Below are 16,168 nucleotides of genomic sequence, written 5' to 3' on the forward strand. Positions count from 1 at the left end.
GGAAAGGCAGCTAGTCATCACTACCCACTGCCAACTCTTGGGCTACTTTTTTACCAACGAATAGTGGGATTGACCGTCACATTATAATGCTCCCACAGCTTAAAGGGTGAGCATGTTTGGCGCGAAAGGGATGCGAAACCCGCGACCCTCGGATTACGAGTCGAACGCCTTAACACACGTGGCCATGCCGGACCATTTAAAAAGAGAAAGTGGTGTTTGTGTATTTAAATATAGTATACAGCAATTACAAGAATAAGGATAAAACAAAATTTTAGGCTCGGCATGGCCAAGTGGGTTAAGGCGTTCGACTCGTAATCTGAGGGTCGCGGGTTTCGCATCCCTGTCGCGCCAAACATGCTCGCCCTTTAAGCTTTGGGGGCATTATAATGTTACAGTCAATCCCACTATTTGTTGGTAAAAAAGTAGCCCAAGAGTTGGCAGTGGGTAGTGATGACTAGCTGCCTTTCCTCTAATCTAACATTGCTAAATTAGGGACGGCTAGCACAGATAGGCCTCGAGTAGCTTTGTGCGAAATTCAAAAATAAACAAAATTTTACGTTGTAAAGTAATAACACTGAGAAGACACCATTATCAGTTTGTAACTGGCCAAACCAAAGAGGAGTTTACGATTAAATATTATTCAAATAAAAGATACTTCTTCCTCAGTATCTTTGAAATAGAGCTATGGATATATTTTCAAGTCATTATAAGAGATGATCCAACTATCTGGCTACACGTATATACAGAAGCTACATCCTTGAATCAAGATATTGAATACAGAGTGTCTGGAGTAAATTGTAGTCTCGATGATGAACAGCGCGGTAACAAGAATAAGTCATATCACATTATTATATGATTCTTCTTAAGTTACATTGAACTAAGTTTCTATATTACATAATAAAAGGTGACTAATAGAGAAGGGGGCCATTTTTCAGTAGTTTTGTGATATTTGAAATCTTTTGATGGTAAATTGATGTATATATTGTCACTACAATACTATTTCTTCCGGTGAAAATCGATCTGTAAATGTATGAGTATCCGTTAAAATACTTATTAATGTAACAGCATTTAGTTATATATCTACCTGTTAGATGAGACATTTCCAACCAACTGGAAACGTGTTAATGCCTGTGTCAAAACACAGGCCCGGCATGGCCAAATGTGATAAGGCGTTCGATTCCTAATCCGAGGGTCTCGGGTTCGACTCCCGCTCGTACCAAACATGCTCACTCTTTCAGCCGTGGGGGCGTTATAATGTCACGGGCAATTCCACTATTCATTGGTAAAAGAGTAGCCCAAGAGTTGGCTGTGGATGGTGATGACAAGCTGCCTTCTACTTACTCTTACACTGCTAAATTAGGAACGGCTAGCGCAGATAGCCCTCGAGTAGCTTTGCGCGAAATTCAAAACCAACAAATATGTTGTCAAAACACGAAATCAGTTATTAAATGTAGGTATAACAAACATAATTCTTAAAAGTATGTGTCCAGATTGTATGCATGTGAAATAAAGTTAAAAGGTATCGAGGTTTGACATCAGCTCGAAATCGTAAGGGTTCATTAGTTTTGTGAAGTTATATTAAAAATAGACACACAATGTGTATGGTTCATCGAATATAAACCACTTATTTGTGAAATTTCCTGATAGTATCTTAAACAATCTGAAAGCTCTGGTATTTTAAATCAGTAAGTCGATCATTTATTATCTTTCATTGAAGTAAATTGTTTTACTTTCAGTGTTAACGTGTAAAATAATTGTTTTAACATAATTAAATCTAGACATCGATCGTATGTGAACGTACTGTTACAGCATATTTGTTAAAATGTTATGGACACTTCTTAAAATAATAGTAATTGCATCTATCGTATGTGAAAGTCTGCTTTTGTAAAACATGTGATAGAGTAACATGTTTAGAATATTACTAAACTAAGTTAGAAAGTCAAATCAGTAAGTGTTATTACACAATAAGCGTTTTATTGATGGTGTAAAATGTTGTATTAAGTCAAATCAATAAGTTTTAATTATTGTATTATATTACCATTTCTAGGGGATTTGTGAATCATGGACACCGGTCACGGTGGCCTGGTAATGTGTTCTGTTTTGTGGATGGTATAGCAATACCGTCTGATTTGTTAAAATGGACAGTTATTGGAATAATGGTGATTAACCCTTTTGCTATAATGTGTCACAGGTCAAAGGCCATATCGTATTTGCTGATTTGCATTTAAAATTTTATTGAACTACTATTTTATGAATTTATGTCAGTAACTTTGGTATCAAAGTTTTTAGTATTATACATTACCAGTTTCTTAATTTGAACGTAAATATTAAAGAAACATGCTGAAACATTAATTTCTGTTTGTAAGTGGAATATTGAATGCCACACTGGTTTAAGTTAGATGTTTTTAACGTTAAGTCATAAAGTTTATCGTTTCGTACGAACAAGGAACTCATATTATCGATATTTACAAGCACGGATATAACGTACATTTACGTCTAATAATCTCTGTGCTGTGTGAGAGCTCTTGCATCAGTTGCTAGTTGCAGCACTCATTCATTGCTCGGTATCTTTTTCCCTTAAACGATGAAAGGTCATTTGATCTACCATTTTGAAGTAAAATTATCAGTTAGACTTTTTTAATAATCGTTTATGTTACAGGAAGTACGTGATGAGTGAAAAGCTTGCCAACCTAGTGCCAGAGCTTGTGGACGAAGCAGTTGACCGGATGTTAGAAGAAAAAATGCCTTTTGATCCACAAGAACATGCAAGATTGATAGTCTCAAACATTCTTGCAGAAATAGCTTTTGGGAAAAAGTAAGTTTTTAGAATATAAGCTGAATGTAGCGCAAAACTATATGAGGGCTATTTGTCCAAGCTGGCCATAATGTAGGAGTGAAAGACTAAAGGGAAGAAATGTAGATATCACCATGTCACATTATAACGTCCCCTTGGCTGAAAGGGCGATTATATTTGGCAGGATGGGGATTCGAGCTCGCGATCCTCAGAGTGCAAATAAAGCACTTCTAACCAACTGGTCATGCCAAGCCTATAACCTAGGAGTCTGCAAAACAACAACAAAAACCAGTACTTTAATATTAACAAATATCTCTTCGGAACATATATCAAAGCACATAAATATCTAATGTGATTGCATCAGGTGATTAGGACTATTGTTCAGTGGTGTATTAATGCATTCTTAGTTGGTCCTTTGACAAACTTCAGTCCCTCGCTGTGGACAGCGGTAAGTCTAGGGATTTACAACGCTAAAATCAGGGGCTCAATTCCTCTCGGTTGATTCATCAGATATCTCGATGTGGCTTTGCTATAAGAAAAAAAACACACACACACACACATTCTCACAAACTTCATTCATTTGACCAACACCACTACATACAGAATAGTTTTCAAAATACCCATCGTTACCCTTTTACTTCTTAGTCGCCCCACAATATCAGTCGTATATCTACGGAGTGACAACTCTACAAACCGGGTTTCAATACCAGTGATGGGTAGAGCACATGTTTTCTTTTTTGTAGCTCTCTGCTTAACTGCAAACACACAAAACTATCCAGTATTTGTAACCAATTGCCGCACTGCGATGTTAATCCTATTTTGAGTCTACAATATCAGTAATAATACAAAAATTAACATTAACGTAAGTCTTATTAGGCACTTGTTTTTCTTCATTCTTGTTTGTTTATAATATATGTAGCACAAATAATATTACAATGTAATTTTGCATCTCTCGTTGTTATTTGTTGTGAAGCACAAAGTTACACAAAGGGCTATCTGTGGATTGCCCACCACGGGTATCAAAACCCAGTTTCTAGCAGTATAGGTCCTTAGATATGCCGCTGTGCGACTATAGTATATACGAAGCATAGAAACACCTGACTGTTAAGTTGTTTTTTAGTGTTTAAGCATCCCAGTTACACCTACTTCATAAACGATTCAACTGCCTTAAAGTTGATCAAGGATCTATGAGACCCGTACCACATCGAAAGCATATGCTCTCGCTCCTTGTCGGGAAATTAACAGCACACAATTGAGCACAGTTTAATCTCGCGTATTTAAAATATGTAACGTTTTCTTTCTATAAAATTAATATTGTACTTTTATATATTAATCCGTTATCGTACTGCTTCTAAAGAAACTACTCATTAGTAACAGATAGTAGGGACACCATTATTAAACTGCTTGTCCCTTGTACAATAACTACATACCATGGTTTAACTTACGATAAGTTTTGTTTGTTTTTTGGAATTTCGCACAAAGCTACTCGAGGGCTATCTGTGCTAGCCGTCCCTAATTTAGCAGTGTAAGACTAGAGGGAAGGCAGCTAGTCATCACCACCCACCGCCAACTCTTGGGCTACTCTTTTACCAACGAATAGTGGGATTACCGTCACATTATACGCCCCCACGGCTGGGAGGGCGAGTATGTTTAGCGCGATTCGGGCGCGAACCCGCGACCCTCGGATTACGAGTCGCACGCCTTACGCGCTTGGCCATGCCAGGAGTGCATGTAAATATGGTCTTAATATTGCTTACGTAAGTTATTCTCATCTCTGAGAAAGAGTGTGACCCAATGGTGGAGATGTAGGACTGTGGGAATTAGGATCCGTAGTTCGTATCCCGTTAACGGAAAAGCACTTTGGATCAGCGTGTGCATTATAAGAGTGACGGTCAAATCCCACTATTCGATTAGAGTATCTCACGAGCTGGTGTTGGATGATTTTGACTGTATTCTTTCCCTCTTAGTTTTTCACTTCAAAACGAGGGACGGCTAGTGCAAATAACCCTCAAATACATTTCCGTGAAAATTGAATCAGACATTTATAAGTTGTTTCATGATTAATCCATTCATAATAGAGATTCATTTATTGGTATTGGCGATGATTTATTGTACTTTAACTGGAAGAGAATGAAAGGGTGATATGAACAGTGCAGAATATCCACTGCACTGTTTCGCGTTTAAAATAAACAACCATGTTAAAAATTAGCTCCATTTATACATTTAACATTAGTCAGCAGTTTCTGGTACTTTCTGAAAAAGAAACAGAGTATGTACAGAAACTATAGTAACTGACCATTGTTGATTAAAGATGTTAAAGTTCACGAGACTATATTTTAGAGTGTGTGTCTTAAGTGTAATTGCCTTAATCAGTAGTAAATACACTACCTAAATTGTCTAATCACTTTAGGTTTCATTCATCTGATCCTGATTTTATTGTCATCAAAAATGCTCCAGAAGTTATCTATTGGGAGCTCAGAAATGGTCTTCCCAGTGACTTTTTTCCAGCTTTAAGACTGTTTTTCCTCCATCGAGAATGGAAAGTGAAAAAGGCCTATCGAGAGTTTTTGAATGTCATACAGAAGCAGTACACCGAACACTGTGAAACATATGAAGATGGTGAGAAAACAAAATTAATAATATTTCGTTATTATATTTTAAAATTTTATTTAAGATCAAATATGAGACCGTCATCCAAAAGTAAAGAAAGAGAAATAAATTTGTGCATGACAACTACGGTATCCAAGTGGTACCTTAGTTTTGAAATTAATTGTCTCTTTTTATACAACTCGCTACTAGTGGGATCTGCATATCGCACCATAGTGAGTAAGTTTAAGTTTTTAACAATTACAATAGTCGTTGTGATGAAATAACCAAATAAACTTGTTAAAATTACGTGTTTTTTTTTCCTCACTAAGATATACAGGAAAGCCTAGGAAAAGCTGGTGGGATTAATTGTAATTTTGATAGAGTTTTTGTTTATTTTTGGTGACTTGTCTGCTAATTGGGATTATGTCATTAAAAAAAAACATTGGCCCACAACCTATATGGTACAAAAATAGTTCAGAAAAATGTGTTTAAAAAATGGTTAACTTAGTAACCGACAACATCCTTTTGCCAGGCAAAATTCTTGAATCAGTACATTAAGTAAATAAATGCGGTTTCTAAATATAACTCTATAATTTAAAGTTTCAACAAGATGTTTGCATTTTGAAAACTAGTACCTCACTTGTATAAAAACACATGTACACTCTGTAGGCAAGTTAAAATTTGCAAGAAACTGAAACATAATTCTGATCTATTAAAAAAAAACAAGTTTATTGCCATTTGGGACAGCAATAAATCTATAGACTTTACAAAGCCAAAATCCGGAACCAACTTCTTCGCAGTGGACACAAAATATAGTCCAATGTAGCTTTGCTCTAGAACAAGCAAACAAATTATTGCCTTCTTCTTTGGTTATGGAACTGTTTTACGATTTCATGTTCTGACATCTAACATGTCACTAAAACAATACAACAAAAGAAACAAATACTTTTATAAATAAATTGCTAGTGATTATTTATTTATTTATTAATATTTGCAAGATATATGCTAATAACTTGTTAGTACATTTTTTTTCAGTTTATATTGGACAGACAAAAATATCCAAATGCCCTTTGAGTACGTGACATAGCCCATCAATTTAGTATAACGATCTACAAGGTAGTTCAGAGACTTGTCGGATATTCATCATGTATAAACGTCATAATTTCATTGAATTTAAGAGAGGTTGTAGGCTTAAATGTTTTTGGAAAACCTGATGTAGGAAATAGATAGTTCCAGTGCCTAGTCACGTGTTATCTGCTGTGCACGTGACTATTCGGTAGTATCGAGAGGTTCAACGTAACACTATAATTGTTTTCAGGATAGTCGAAAGTGTTTTGAAGCATGAAAAAAATGTTCACGTTTAGGACTTCGAAACAGAGCAAGAAATCATATTTGCAATTAATTTACAATCACTTCATGGTATTCTATGCGCTTACCTGAAATTGATTAACATTCATGAGAACCGTACAGTGAGTGTAATACTTTGGAAGAAATACTATTTACAAACGTACATCACCTCTTACAAATATCTTGGAGTTATTTTACTTAGTATATAGCTTATTAGTTTCAAAGTGTTACAACTGTTCACAAATGTTTTGGAGTAATGACAACCACTTCACCTATTTGCAAATTAATGTCTTATGATTGAAGTCCCTAACTTATCTACCTTCCCATGATTATCAAAATATGTCAAATAAATGTATTTCGGTGTGATAGCAGAATGTTTTGACCAGTTTATTGTTTCAACAGGATAATGCTATTTGTGAATAAAAGCACGTACAGTCAGTATCTAGTTTGAAAGTAATAATGATACAAATAATTTCGGAACGTCCTGTCTGAGCTTTAAACCTTACATTTATGGATCACCTTTGAACTTACCTTATGTAGAAGTTTCGAAACCCTAGACTAAATACTTTCATTATCATAAAATAGCCGAAGTTCTCTTGTAAAAATAAAAGCAAAAATAACAACACCAAACCGCTGTTGAGTGTTACTTTTCAACAAACACGTAGCACACTATGTATCTTGTGATTTCTTTGTATTGAAGACAAGGATTTGAAAGTCTATCTGAACGTAGAGAGCTCAAGATAAATCTTTCAAATCTTGTGTGGAATCCATTGCAGTAATGTTTTTCATCAGTATTGTTTAACATCCACAGGAAAAATCAGAAACTTCACTGATGCAGTTATTTGTGCTCGAAAAGAAGCGGAACAGGAAGAGAAGGACTGTTTAAAATATCTTTCAACAGGAAACTTAGTTCTTGTTCTTGCCGTTTTATTTGGCGGTAAGAATTATCCTAGATTTGTTTTGTTTTGAATTTCGCGCAAAGCTACTCGAGGGCTATCTGCGCTAACCGTCCCTAATTTAGCAGTGTGAGACCAGAAGGAAGACAGCTAGTCATCACCACCCACCGTCATCTCTTGGGCTAATCTTTTACCAATGAATAGTGGGGTTGACCACATTGTAACGCCCCTACGACTGAAAGGGCGAGCATGTTTGGTGTGACGGGGATTCGAACCCGCGACTTTCGGATTACGAGCGGAATGCCTTAACCACCTGGCCACGCCGGACTATTTATCCTAGGGAGGCTTAATAGATACAGCAGTTTATTTGAAATAGTGACGATCAGTTACCACTGTTTTCCAGACAAAATAAATAAATAAAGTTAATTTACCGTTATATCGACAAATATTTTCAGGATTATGACAAAAGCTGGATTTGCTTGCGATATGTCCAAACTGTGCCATTTTATAGCTTTTTGATATTATTGTTTCTATAAATCGTGTCATTTAAGTATTCATACATGTTGGTTTGTTTTTTCAAATAAGGTACATCTTAAAACTGTTCTAAATATATTGAAGCTTAGCCTAGTCATTTGGAAAAACAATTAATATTTTTCTATAAGTTAATTTTGTTTACTGATGCAGTTTTAAAAACGAAGACTGAACTGCTTGATTTGATTGTTTGCAATTAAGTACAAAGCTGCACAATAAGCTATCTGTACTCTGCTCACCACGGTTATCGAAGCCCGGTATCTAGCGGTGTGAATCAACAAATTCGTTGATTCTTACGTTGAATTAATAAATCTGAAAAGAAGAAAATGTGAAACAAACTTGTCAATTTTATAAAATTTATGAAGAGAGTTCAAATATGAGCGTCGCGGGTTCGAATCCTCGTCACACCGAACATCTTCGTCCTTTCAACCTTAGAAGCATTAAAATGTCAAGGCCAATTACATCACTGATAAAATAGTAGATAAAGAGTTGGCTGTGGCTAATGTTGACTAGCTGCCTTCCCTCTCGTCTATCACTGCTTTGTCAAGGATGACTAGCGAAGATAGTTCTGGTGTAGCTGTGAATGAAATCCTAAATGATTCAAACCAAAGAGATGAAATTCACTATTAACACGGATGAAACTAAAATTAAAATGGGTGTAAATAAAGTAAAGATTGTGCATTATTTAGGGACTGAAAACTCTCCTTCCGTTACTTAATAAACACAGTCTTCACTTGATTTACAACTATTTTATTTTAACTATTTCATCCGTGCACCACCTCCTTTATTTTTTATTATTATATCTGCACATTCATATTGTTTATTTCTTATGTATATGTTTCTGTTGGAACTATAAATATTGTTTGTTTTGAACCTCAAGATTACTGATGATGGAATTTTGATAATTTCGAAACGTTTAATAAATGTTTCCTATTACTGCATTCATGTTGTGCTTTATCATTACCCTTCAGATTAATATTTTAAAATCTGTCAAGCATTTGTCGGATAACTTGGGAGCAAATATGTATTTATGTTGGACTGTGAATCTGAAGAGGCCCGTCATGATTTAACACTACTTTCTTTTTTCTTCTCTTTCCCCTCAAATGGCACAGCAATATATCTGCGGAGTTACAATTCTACAAAACAGGTTTTTCCACACCCGTGATGATCAGGGCACAGATGACTCATTGCGTAGTGTTGCACTTAATAACAAACAAACGTTCTCAGTAAAAGTTTATGTAGAACATTAAATGGTCCCATTTTGTTTCCTATTCTTAGTTCTATTTGTCACTCACAGGGGGAGTTGATACAACACTTACAGCATTACGATGGATTCTTCTGCTGCTTGGAAATTCTCCTGAAATTCAAGAAAAAATTGAAAAGGAACTTCGAACTTCAATTGGTTTGTATAATGAAAATTAAAAATAGTATTTCTCTATTGTTATTTAGTTTCAAATAATTTAAAGCTTGAAGATATATACGAACCGACATCAGACTAATAACATTTTGATTATGTATTAAATATAAATTTTACTCAAATTTGGTTATCGGTTACTAACTCGAAAGTTTAGTTTTTTTAATTAATATTTTATTTGTTTGCGTTTCCAACTAATTTTTTTTTAAGTTTTGTGACACAGTTTTATTATATATTTAAGTTCCTAAAAATGTTTTATTTACTTATTTATTTTCAATTTATATTTAGAGAACAAAGGTAAAACAAGTACACTTTATTAAACCTACCAGTAAGCTGTACACTACAAACGTATACTTAATTTTCAGGATTCCTGCAACTATTTATTACGAAAATGTATTACACTTATTTTGTAAACCACATTCAATTAAGTTTTTTGTTTTCGTTTCTCTCTCTCTGTTTTCTTTTAAGAGAACTGCTTTGCTAAGACAGTGATAACTCTTTGAATTTACAACGGTCAAATCAGATGTTCAATTACCCTCAGTGGATAATGCAGATAGCCTAATATGGCTTTGCTATAAGAAAAACACACAAAAACACTCTTACGAGTAATCCTTGAAATATACGACTTTTGTAAATCCTGAAAGAATATTTAATGTTTGATAAAATCATTCCAAATACGTTTATTATACTAAACTACAAATCTCGCTAACTAATTACGAATCTATGTTTTCGCCTACTTCGTTGTTGTTTCATCAACCATTCTGTTTCTTTTTAACCTTGGCTTACTTAAAAAAAAATCAAAGTGTGCGTAGCATTTATAGCAATATGAAGCTATTTCAGGTCATGCGCATCAATGTTACCACAAATAATTTTTGTTTGAACTTTTAGGCTAATGATTAATTACAAACAGCACTTTTTTCCTAAGCATGACGATATATTTAATATATAATTATATGTATTACAGTTTACGAATAAAATAAATGCACGTGTACTGATCAGTTATAATTAATGTAACTTTCATTAACAGGTGATCGATGTGTTGTTCAAACGGATAAAGCGTCTTGTCCTTACACGTTTGCTGTCGTTATGGAGACTCTCAGATTTACTAGTGTAATTGGGTTGTCATTGGAGCATGTGTCGCTTCTCCCCACTGAATTAGGTTGGTTGTTCTATTTATCAGACGTGTGTGGATTATTGTCATTCCTTACGTATTATTTTATAAGATATACTAAACGTATTTGACGTCCTCCATTATAATTTTATAAAGAATATTGTAGTGGTAGGAACATTGAAATGTTATGGAAGTGTCATCCTATTTATTTGTTGTTGTTGTTGTTTTGCATGGAGACCCTAATTTTCAGTTAGGCTAAAGTCAGCTTATCAATCATTCATCTTGAAATACAATTTAAAAATAACTAATAAATATCTATTGCATAAATTATTAACAGTGAGTTACGATGCTGTATGTGTGTTATACATAACAGAACGTAAACTAATCAGTCTTTATTGAATTCATTTATTTATTGCACAAAAGGTTATTGTATCCAGCATTTTCTTTTCGTATTAACCAGATGGTTGCGACCCTCGACTCGCAATCTGAGGGCTGTGAGTTCGAATCCCCGTCACACCAAACATGCTCGCCCCCTCAGCTGTTTGAGTGTTATAAAGTAACGGTCAATCCCACTATTCGTTGGTAAAAGAGTACGTCAGAAGTTGACGGTGGGTGGTAATGACTAGTTGCCTTCTCTCTAGTCTTACACAGCTAAATTAGGGACGGCTAGCGCAGATAGCCCTCATGTAGCTTTGCGCAAAATTCAAAAACAAGCAAACAAATGTTTTTTATATTAAAATTTCCATATAATAACAAACATTTTTGTTGGAAAGCCTCTCAAACGTTCATCTTTTGATAAGCACTCCATATTTTATGTTTATATGGTACAAAAATGAACACTATAATTTGAATAGTGGAGAGTAGAGAGAGCACAGCGACTTAACACCATCTATCGCTAACTTTCAGGTTACTATTTGTCCAGGAATGCCTGACTGTCTTTTGTAAGACCATTTCCAAGCATCGTGAGAAGCAAAATATGCCAATTTTGAGGTTAACTATGAGTATGCATTATCTCAATGTAGAAACGTAATACTTGTTATAGTCACCTTGTTTATCGGTTCTGACATGATGAATGAAAAAATACAAACTGACTTAGTAAAAAAAAAAAATCTTGGGACGGCTGTTTTACCGTTGACTGAAACCCAATTGGTCATCGAAGACCTCCGTATTAGAAATTTCTAATCTGAACACATCTTTATAGTCTGAGTGTATAAATATATTTGCCCCCACTAGTACAGCGGTATGTCTCCGGATTTACAACGCTAAAATCAGGGGTTCGATTCCTCTCGGTGGGCTGAGCAGATAGCCTGATGTGGCTTTGCTATAATAAAAACACACAAATATATTTCGTAGGAAGAGCTGTTACGTACCCTTCCTTCCTAGGAACGATCAGTTTTCGATGGCATCACCATACGTATGAAATGGCAAATAATGGCAAAAGTTTGTTCGATACATCGCATTCCATCGAGACTTTATACTGGCTGTGTTATATTCAAAATCGTTTTAATATGACAAACTCAACCCTTTGGACTATATTTAAGTTATCTAACCTACAATATAAATATATTTAAATCAGCTTCGGAACACGTCATAATTACAAACTTACACAATTTGAGTTTTTCCTTCTGTCCTATAATAAGACATTAAAATGAAATCGAAAACTATTTACAATCAATATCTCTTTGCTTTTGATTTGGATCTTTGAATGATCCAATTGGCTAGGTGGTAAGTCCGAAATCTAACAATGCTAAAAAATAACACGAAAATTAGTTGTTAAAGAAATATTAATTAAAACACCAAGTTTAAACCTCTTAGAGAAAATTTAAAAATATCGTCTACCAGACCTAAGAGGAGGATTTACTAAGCCAAAAGTCTTACGAAAAGACAGATTCTTAAGGTATTCTCTTGTTGTTCTCAGTTAATTTCAGGTTAAGTTTTTAAGAGGGCTATCTGCGCTAGCCGTCCTTAATTTTGAAGGGGGAAGGAAGGTGAGAAACATTACATATTGCTTTAACCCAATAGTAAGATTTCTCTGTCTCTCTTATAACGCATTCACGGCTCAAAATCGTAAATATCAAGTTAACTGTTCTCTTTTACGTAGATTCTATGATTTAATTTTATAATCGAAACAGAGCCCATTATTGTTTGTTTCACAGTCATAATAAATAATAATAATTATTTGATTAGGTAGGGCGTGATGGCGTATACAGACTGAGAACTTGACTAGGACGCAAATATGACTGGCTACGGCTCTGGTTATGCGCATCCTTCTAAACATGTTTTATTCTCCAAGGTTTTTATACTTAGAATAAACTCAAAATTGTCATCTGACGCTTACTATTGAAACGACTGTTTTGATTGTTTGTTTTTGATAACACTATGTAACAAAATTTTTACTTCTTGTTCCCGGGTAGAAAGTGTTATTCCCCAATTGCTTATGCCTAAAGTAAATGGAAAAGACGTATTTTTCTCTTCAAACTTTGCTTTTATGACCTGTGAGCGTATAACGGAAACATATTGGGAGACAATATTTAGGGGCTGATACGTGAAAGTGATTTACATTACAGTCGCAAATCTCGAAAAACTACTCACTTCTAAACATTTTTGTATAACTTTAGTATAAATATATGTAAATCTTGATTCATATGTTGTTTTATTCAGACCTTATGTGAACGAAAATGTACAAATTTACCCATTTTTACATAGAAAGTAGGTTAATTTCTAAATTTCATTATCCGGGTCACAAAAGCAAAGTTTGAAGGGAATAATGACCATTTTCTGTACTTTTACAGCATAAGAAATTAAGAAATAACACATACTATCCAGAAACAAAATTTGTGTTGCATAGTGTAATCGTTTTGCGAGGACTTTTTAAAAGTTGAACATTTTAAGTAGTTCTATCACATAACGTAAAATCAGGTATATGTCTGTTATTTAAACAATGAGTGGTCTACTTTTAATCTGTATTTACCTAAAGTAAGTCTTAAAGAGTAGAATGAATTTTTTATAGCTATGCAGTTTTCGGCGAAAATTTTGCAAAATCGTCACTTATCATTTTTTTGTATTTTATTTATAATTTATATATATATATATATATAATATATAAATATATGAATAAATTATTGAACCAACTCTTACTTTCTAACAGGTGGGCACAAGATTCCTGAAGGAACATCTGTGGTGTTTAACCTTTATTCAATACATCAAAGTAAGGAACTCTGGGGGGACCCAGAAAACTTCCGACCAGAGAGATTTTTTGATTCAGAAGGTCATTTGCTCTCTCAGCAACTCGCTCATTATGTTCCTTTCGGTCTCGGTCGACGTAAGTGCCCCGGTGAGAAGCTGGCCTGTGTCAACCTTTTCCTGATGCTCGCTCGGTTAGTTCAACGCTGCAAGGTGTTTCTTTCAACGGGACCAGGAACGGCTGATACAGACCCGAAACCCATTAGTGTTGTTACTATGCCAAAGGATTACAAAGTATTTCTGGAGAAGAGATGATTTCTTAATTAAGATTAGTGAATCATTTACAGTATAGAAAAATACATTTATATAAATTACAAAACAAAAATCTTGCTGGAAAATAGAAAATAAATGTAGCCGTGGAATAAATTGCAACCACTTTCAAAATAAAAGTAAACTATAAGGTACTGTATTCCTAGATTTATGAAATAAAATAACTACTATAATGTATATCACAAGCTATTTGAATGAACAATGACACTTTAATCACCAAAACTGTTTATTTTTAATTTGGCTCAGTACATAGAAGAATAACATCATAGTACTGTCATTTCATGTTAGATTTCATCTTATTATAAACAAATAAGAACCCAAATATACATGTCCAGAATTTCCTGTTAATTATGCTTATTCATTACTGGATTTTTTTAAAAAGAGAGAATTGAGTTTTATTATTCTAGTTTTTCTGCACACGGTCACGACATGGTAAGCTCACGTTGTTACGAAAGACAGTTTTTATTTCTCTATGGTTCGGGCCCGGCATGGCCAGGTGGTTAAGGTACTAGACTCATAATCTGAGAGTCGCGAATTCAAATCCCTATAACTCCAAATATGCTCGCCTTTTCATCTGTGGGGCCGTTATAATGTGATGGTCAATCCCACTATTCGCTGGTAAAAGAGTAGCCCAAGAAATGGCGGTGGGTGGTGATGACTAGTGGCCTTCCGTCTAGTCTTACACTGCTAAATTAAAGACGGCTAGCGCAGATAGCCCTCAAGTAGCTTTGCGCGAAATTCATGAAACAAACAAACAAGGAGTGTTACATGATTTATCATGGGTGTAGCTTTGCTTAAATTTGATATACAGTTATCCCTTCCCCCTCTTCCGCTTGTGGAAGTCCTAATGATGTATATACCTTATTTTAAAATAACTATACAGGTGACATAAAGTATTGTAAGATATACATTTTTATCATTGGTACTTTGTTCCTCTATTATTATATTTTAAGAAAACAATTAATATATTTTATATGAAAAAAATTCATATCTTGAATTTGTGTCAGGCGTGGGCGTAAACCTAGTTCCATAAGTACGTATATTACTTTACCAGTTTCGCAAGCCTTGGGTTATTGTTAGTAACTGTGTATTTAGTATGCAACATGCAAACAGCCTCTACGCTATATGTATACGTAATATCAGTGTTAGAGTTTGGGTGCAATAAGTGCGTCGTTAATGAACTCGTATAACTTAAATGACATGAGATATGCCTAATTAGGGCGTCTAAAATCACAGCCTATTGGACATCCTTTCGTTATTTGTTTCTTTTCTTTCTGTGTGCAATATCTAAGAATATTTTGAAAATTATTTTTGAAAATTATGGCTGTTAATAACAGTTGTCTGAGTTATTATTTCTTGTACGTTGGTGTAACGTTTACGCATACGTAATTTTTTAACTTAAGCTCGAGAACTTTTTTCAAGTATAATTAAAACAAACACACTAATTTTTTGTTCCAATCCACAGTTCTATAATGAACAGGATTTCAAGGAATATCCCACGGTAGTGAGGGGCCTGGCATGGCCTAGCGCGTTAAGGCGTGCGCTTCGTAATCTGAGGGTCGCGGGTTCGCGCCCGAGTCGCGCCAAACATGCTCGCCCTCCCAACCGTGGGGGCGTTATAATGTGACGGTCAATCCCACTATTCGTTGGTAAAAGAGTAGCCCAAGAGTTGGCGGTGGGTGGTGATGACTAGCTGCCTTCCCTCTAGTCTGACACTGCTAAATTAGTGACGGCTAGCACAGATAGCACTCGAGTAGCTTTGTGCGAATTTCAAAAACAAACAAACCTTAGTGAGGATTTGTTGTTAGATATGTAGCTTGAAATTTGGGGTTAAGGGTTTACTCTTTATAAAACTTTAAGCTATATTTAATTCATAAATTTTGCATTTTACAGGTTGTTCATCACATTTATTAATTAATGTCTTAGCAATCACTTGATCCTAGCAGTTTACTGAAAAACAAAGACATAATCGT

General features: G+C 34.8%; 1 protein-coding gene across 3 annotated transcripts in view; it reads left to right on the plus strand.

Moving 5' to 3' along the window:
• The window catches only part of LOC143248880 (steroid 17-alpha-hydroxylase/17,20 lyase-like), a 28,110-nt gene extending 13,736 nt beyond the window's left edge, over window positions 1-14,374 (plus strand). For 2 of the 3 annotated variants that reach the window (XM_076497766.1, XM_076497767.1), the window contains exons 5-10: window positions 2,660-2,815; window positions 5,205-5,413; window positions 7,542-7,667; window positions 9,455-9,559; window positions 10,599-10,730; window positions 13,831-14,374. In XM_076497766.1, coding sequence (XP_076353881.1) covers window positions 2,660-2,815; window positions 5,205-5,413; window positions 7,542-7,667; window positions 9,455-9,559; window positions 10,599-10,730; window positions 13,831-14,180 — 1,078 coding nt within the window. In that variant the 3' untranslated portion in view covers window positions 14,181-14,374. The remainder of the gene's footprint in view (window positions 1-2,659; window positions 2,816-5,204; window positions 5,414-7,541; window positions 7,668-9,454; window positions 9,560-10,598; window positions 10,731-13,830) is intronic. The other variant, XM_076497768.1, reaches the window with a different exon arrangement.
• Window positions 14,375-16,168: the final 1,794 nt, after the last annotated feature.

The sequence above is a fragment of the Tachypleus tridentatus genome, chromosome 4, assembly GCF_004210375.1.
Source record: "Tachypleus tridentatus isolate NWPU-2018 chromosome 4, ASM421037v1, whole genome shotgun sequence".
In the NCBI taxonomy this organism is placed as follows: Eukaryota; Metazoa; Arthropoda; class Merostomata; order Xiphosura; family Limulidae; genus Tachypleus; species Tachypleus tridentatus.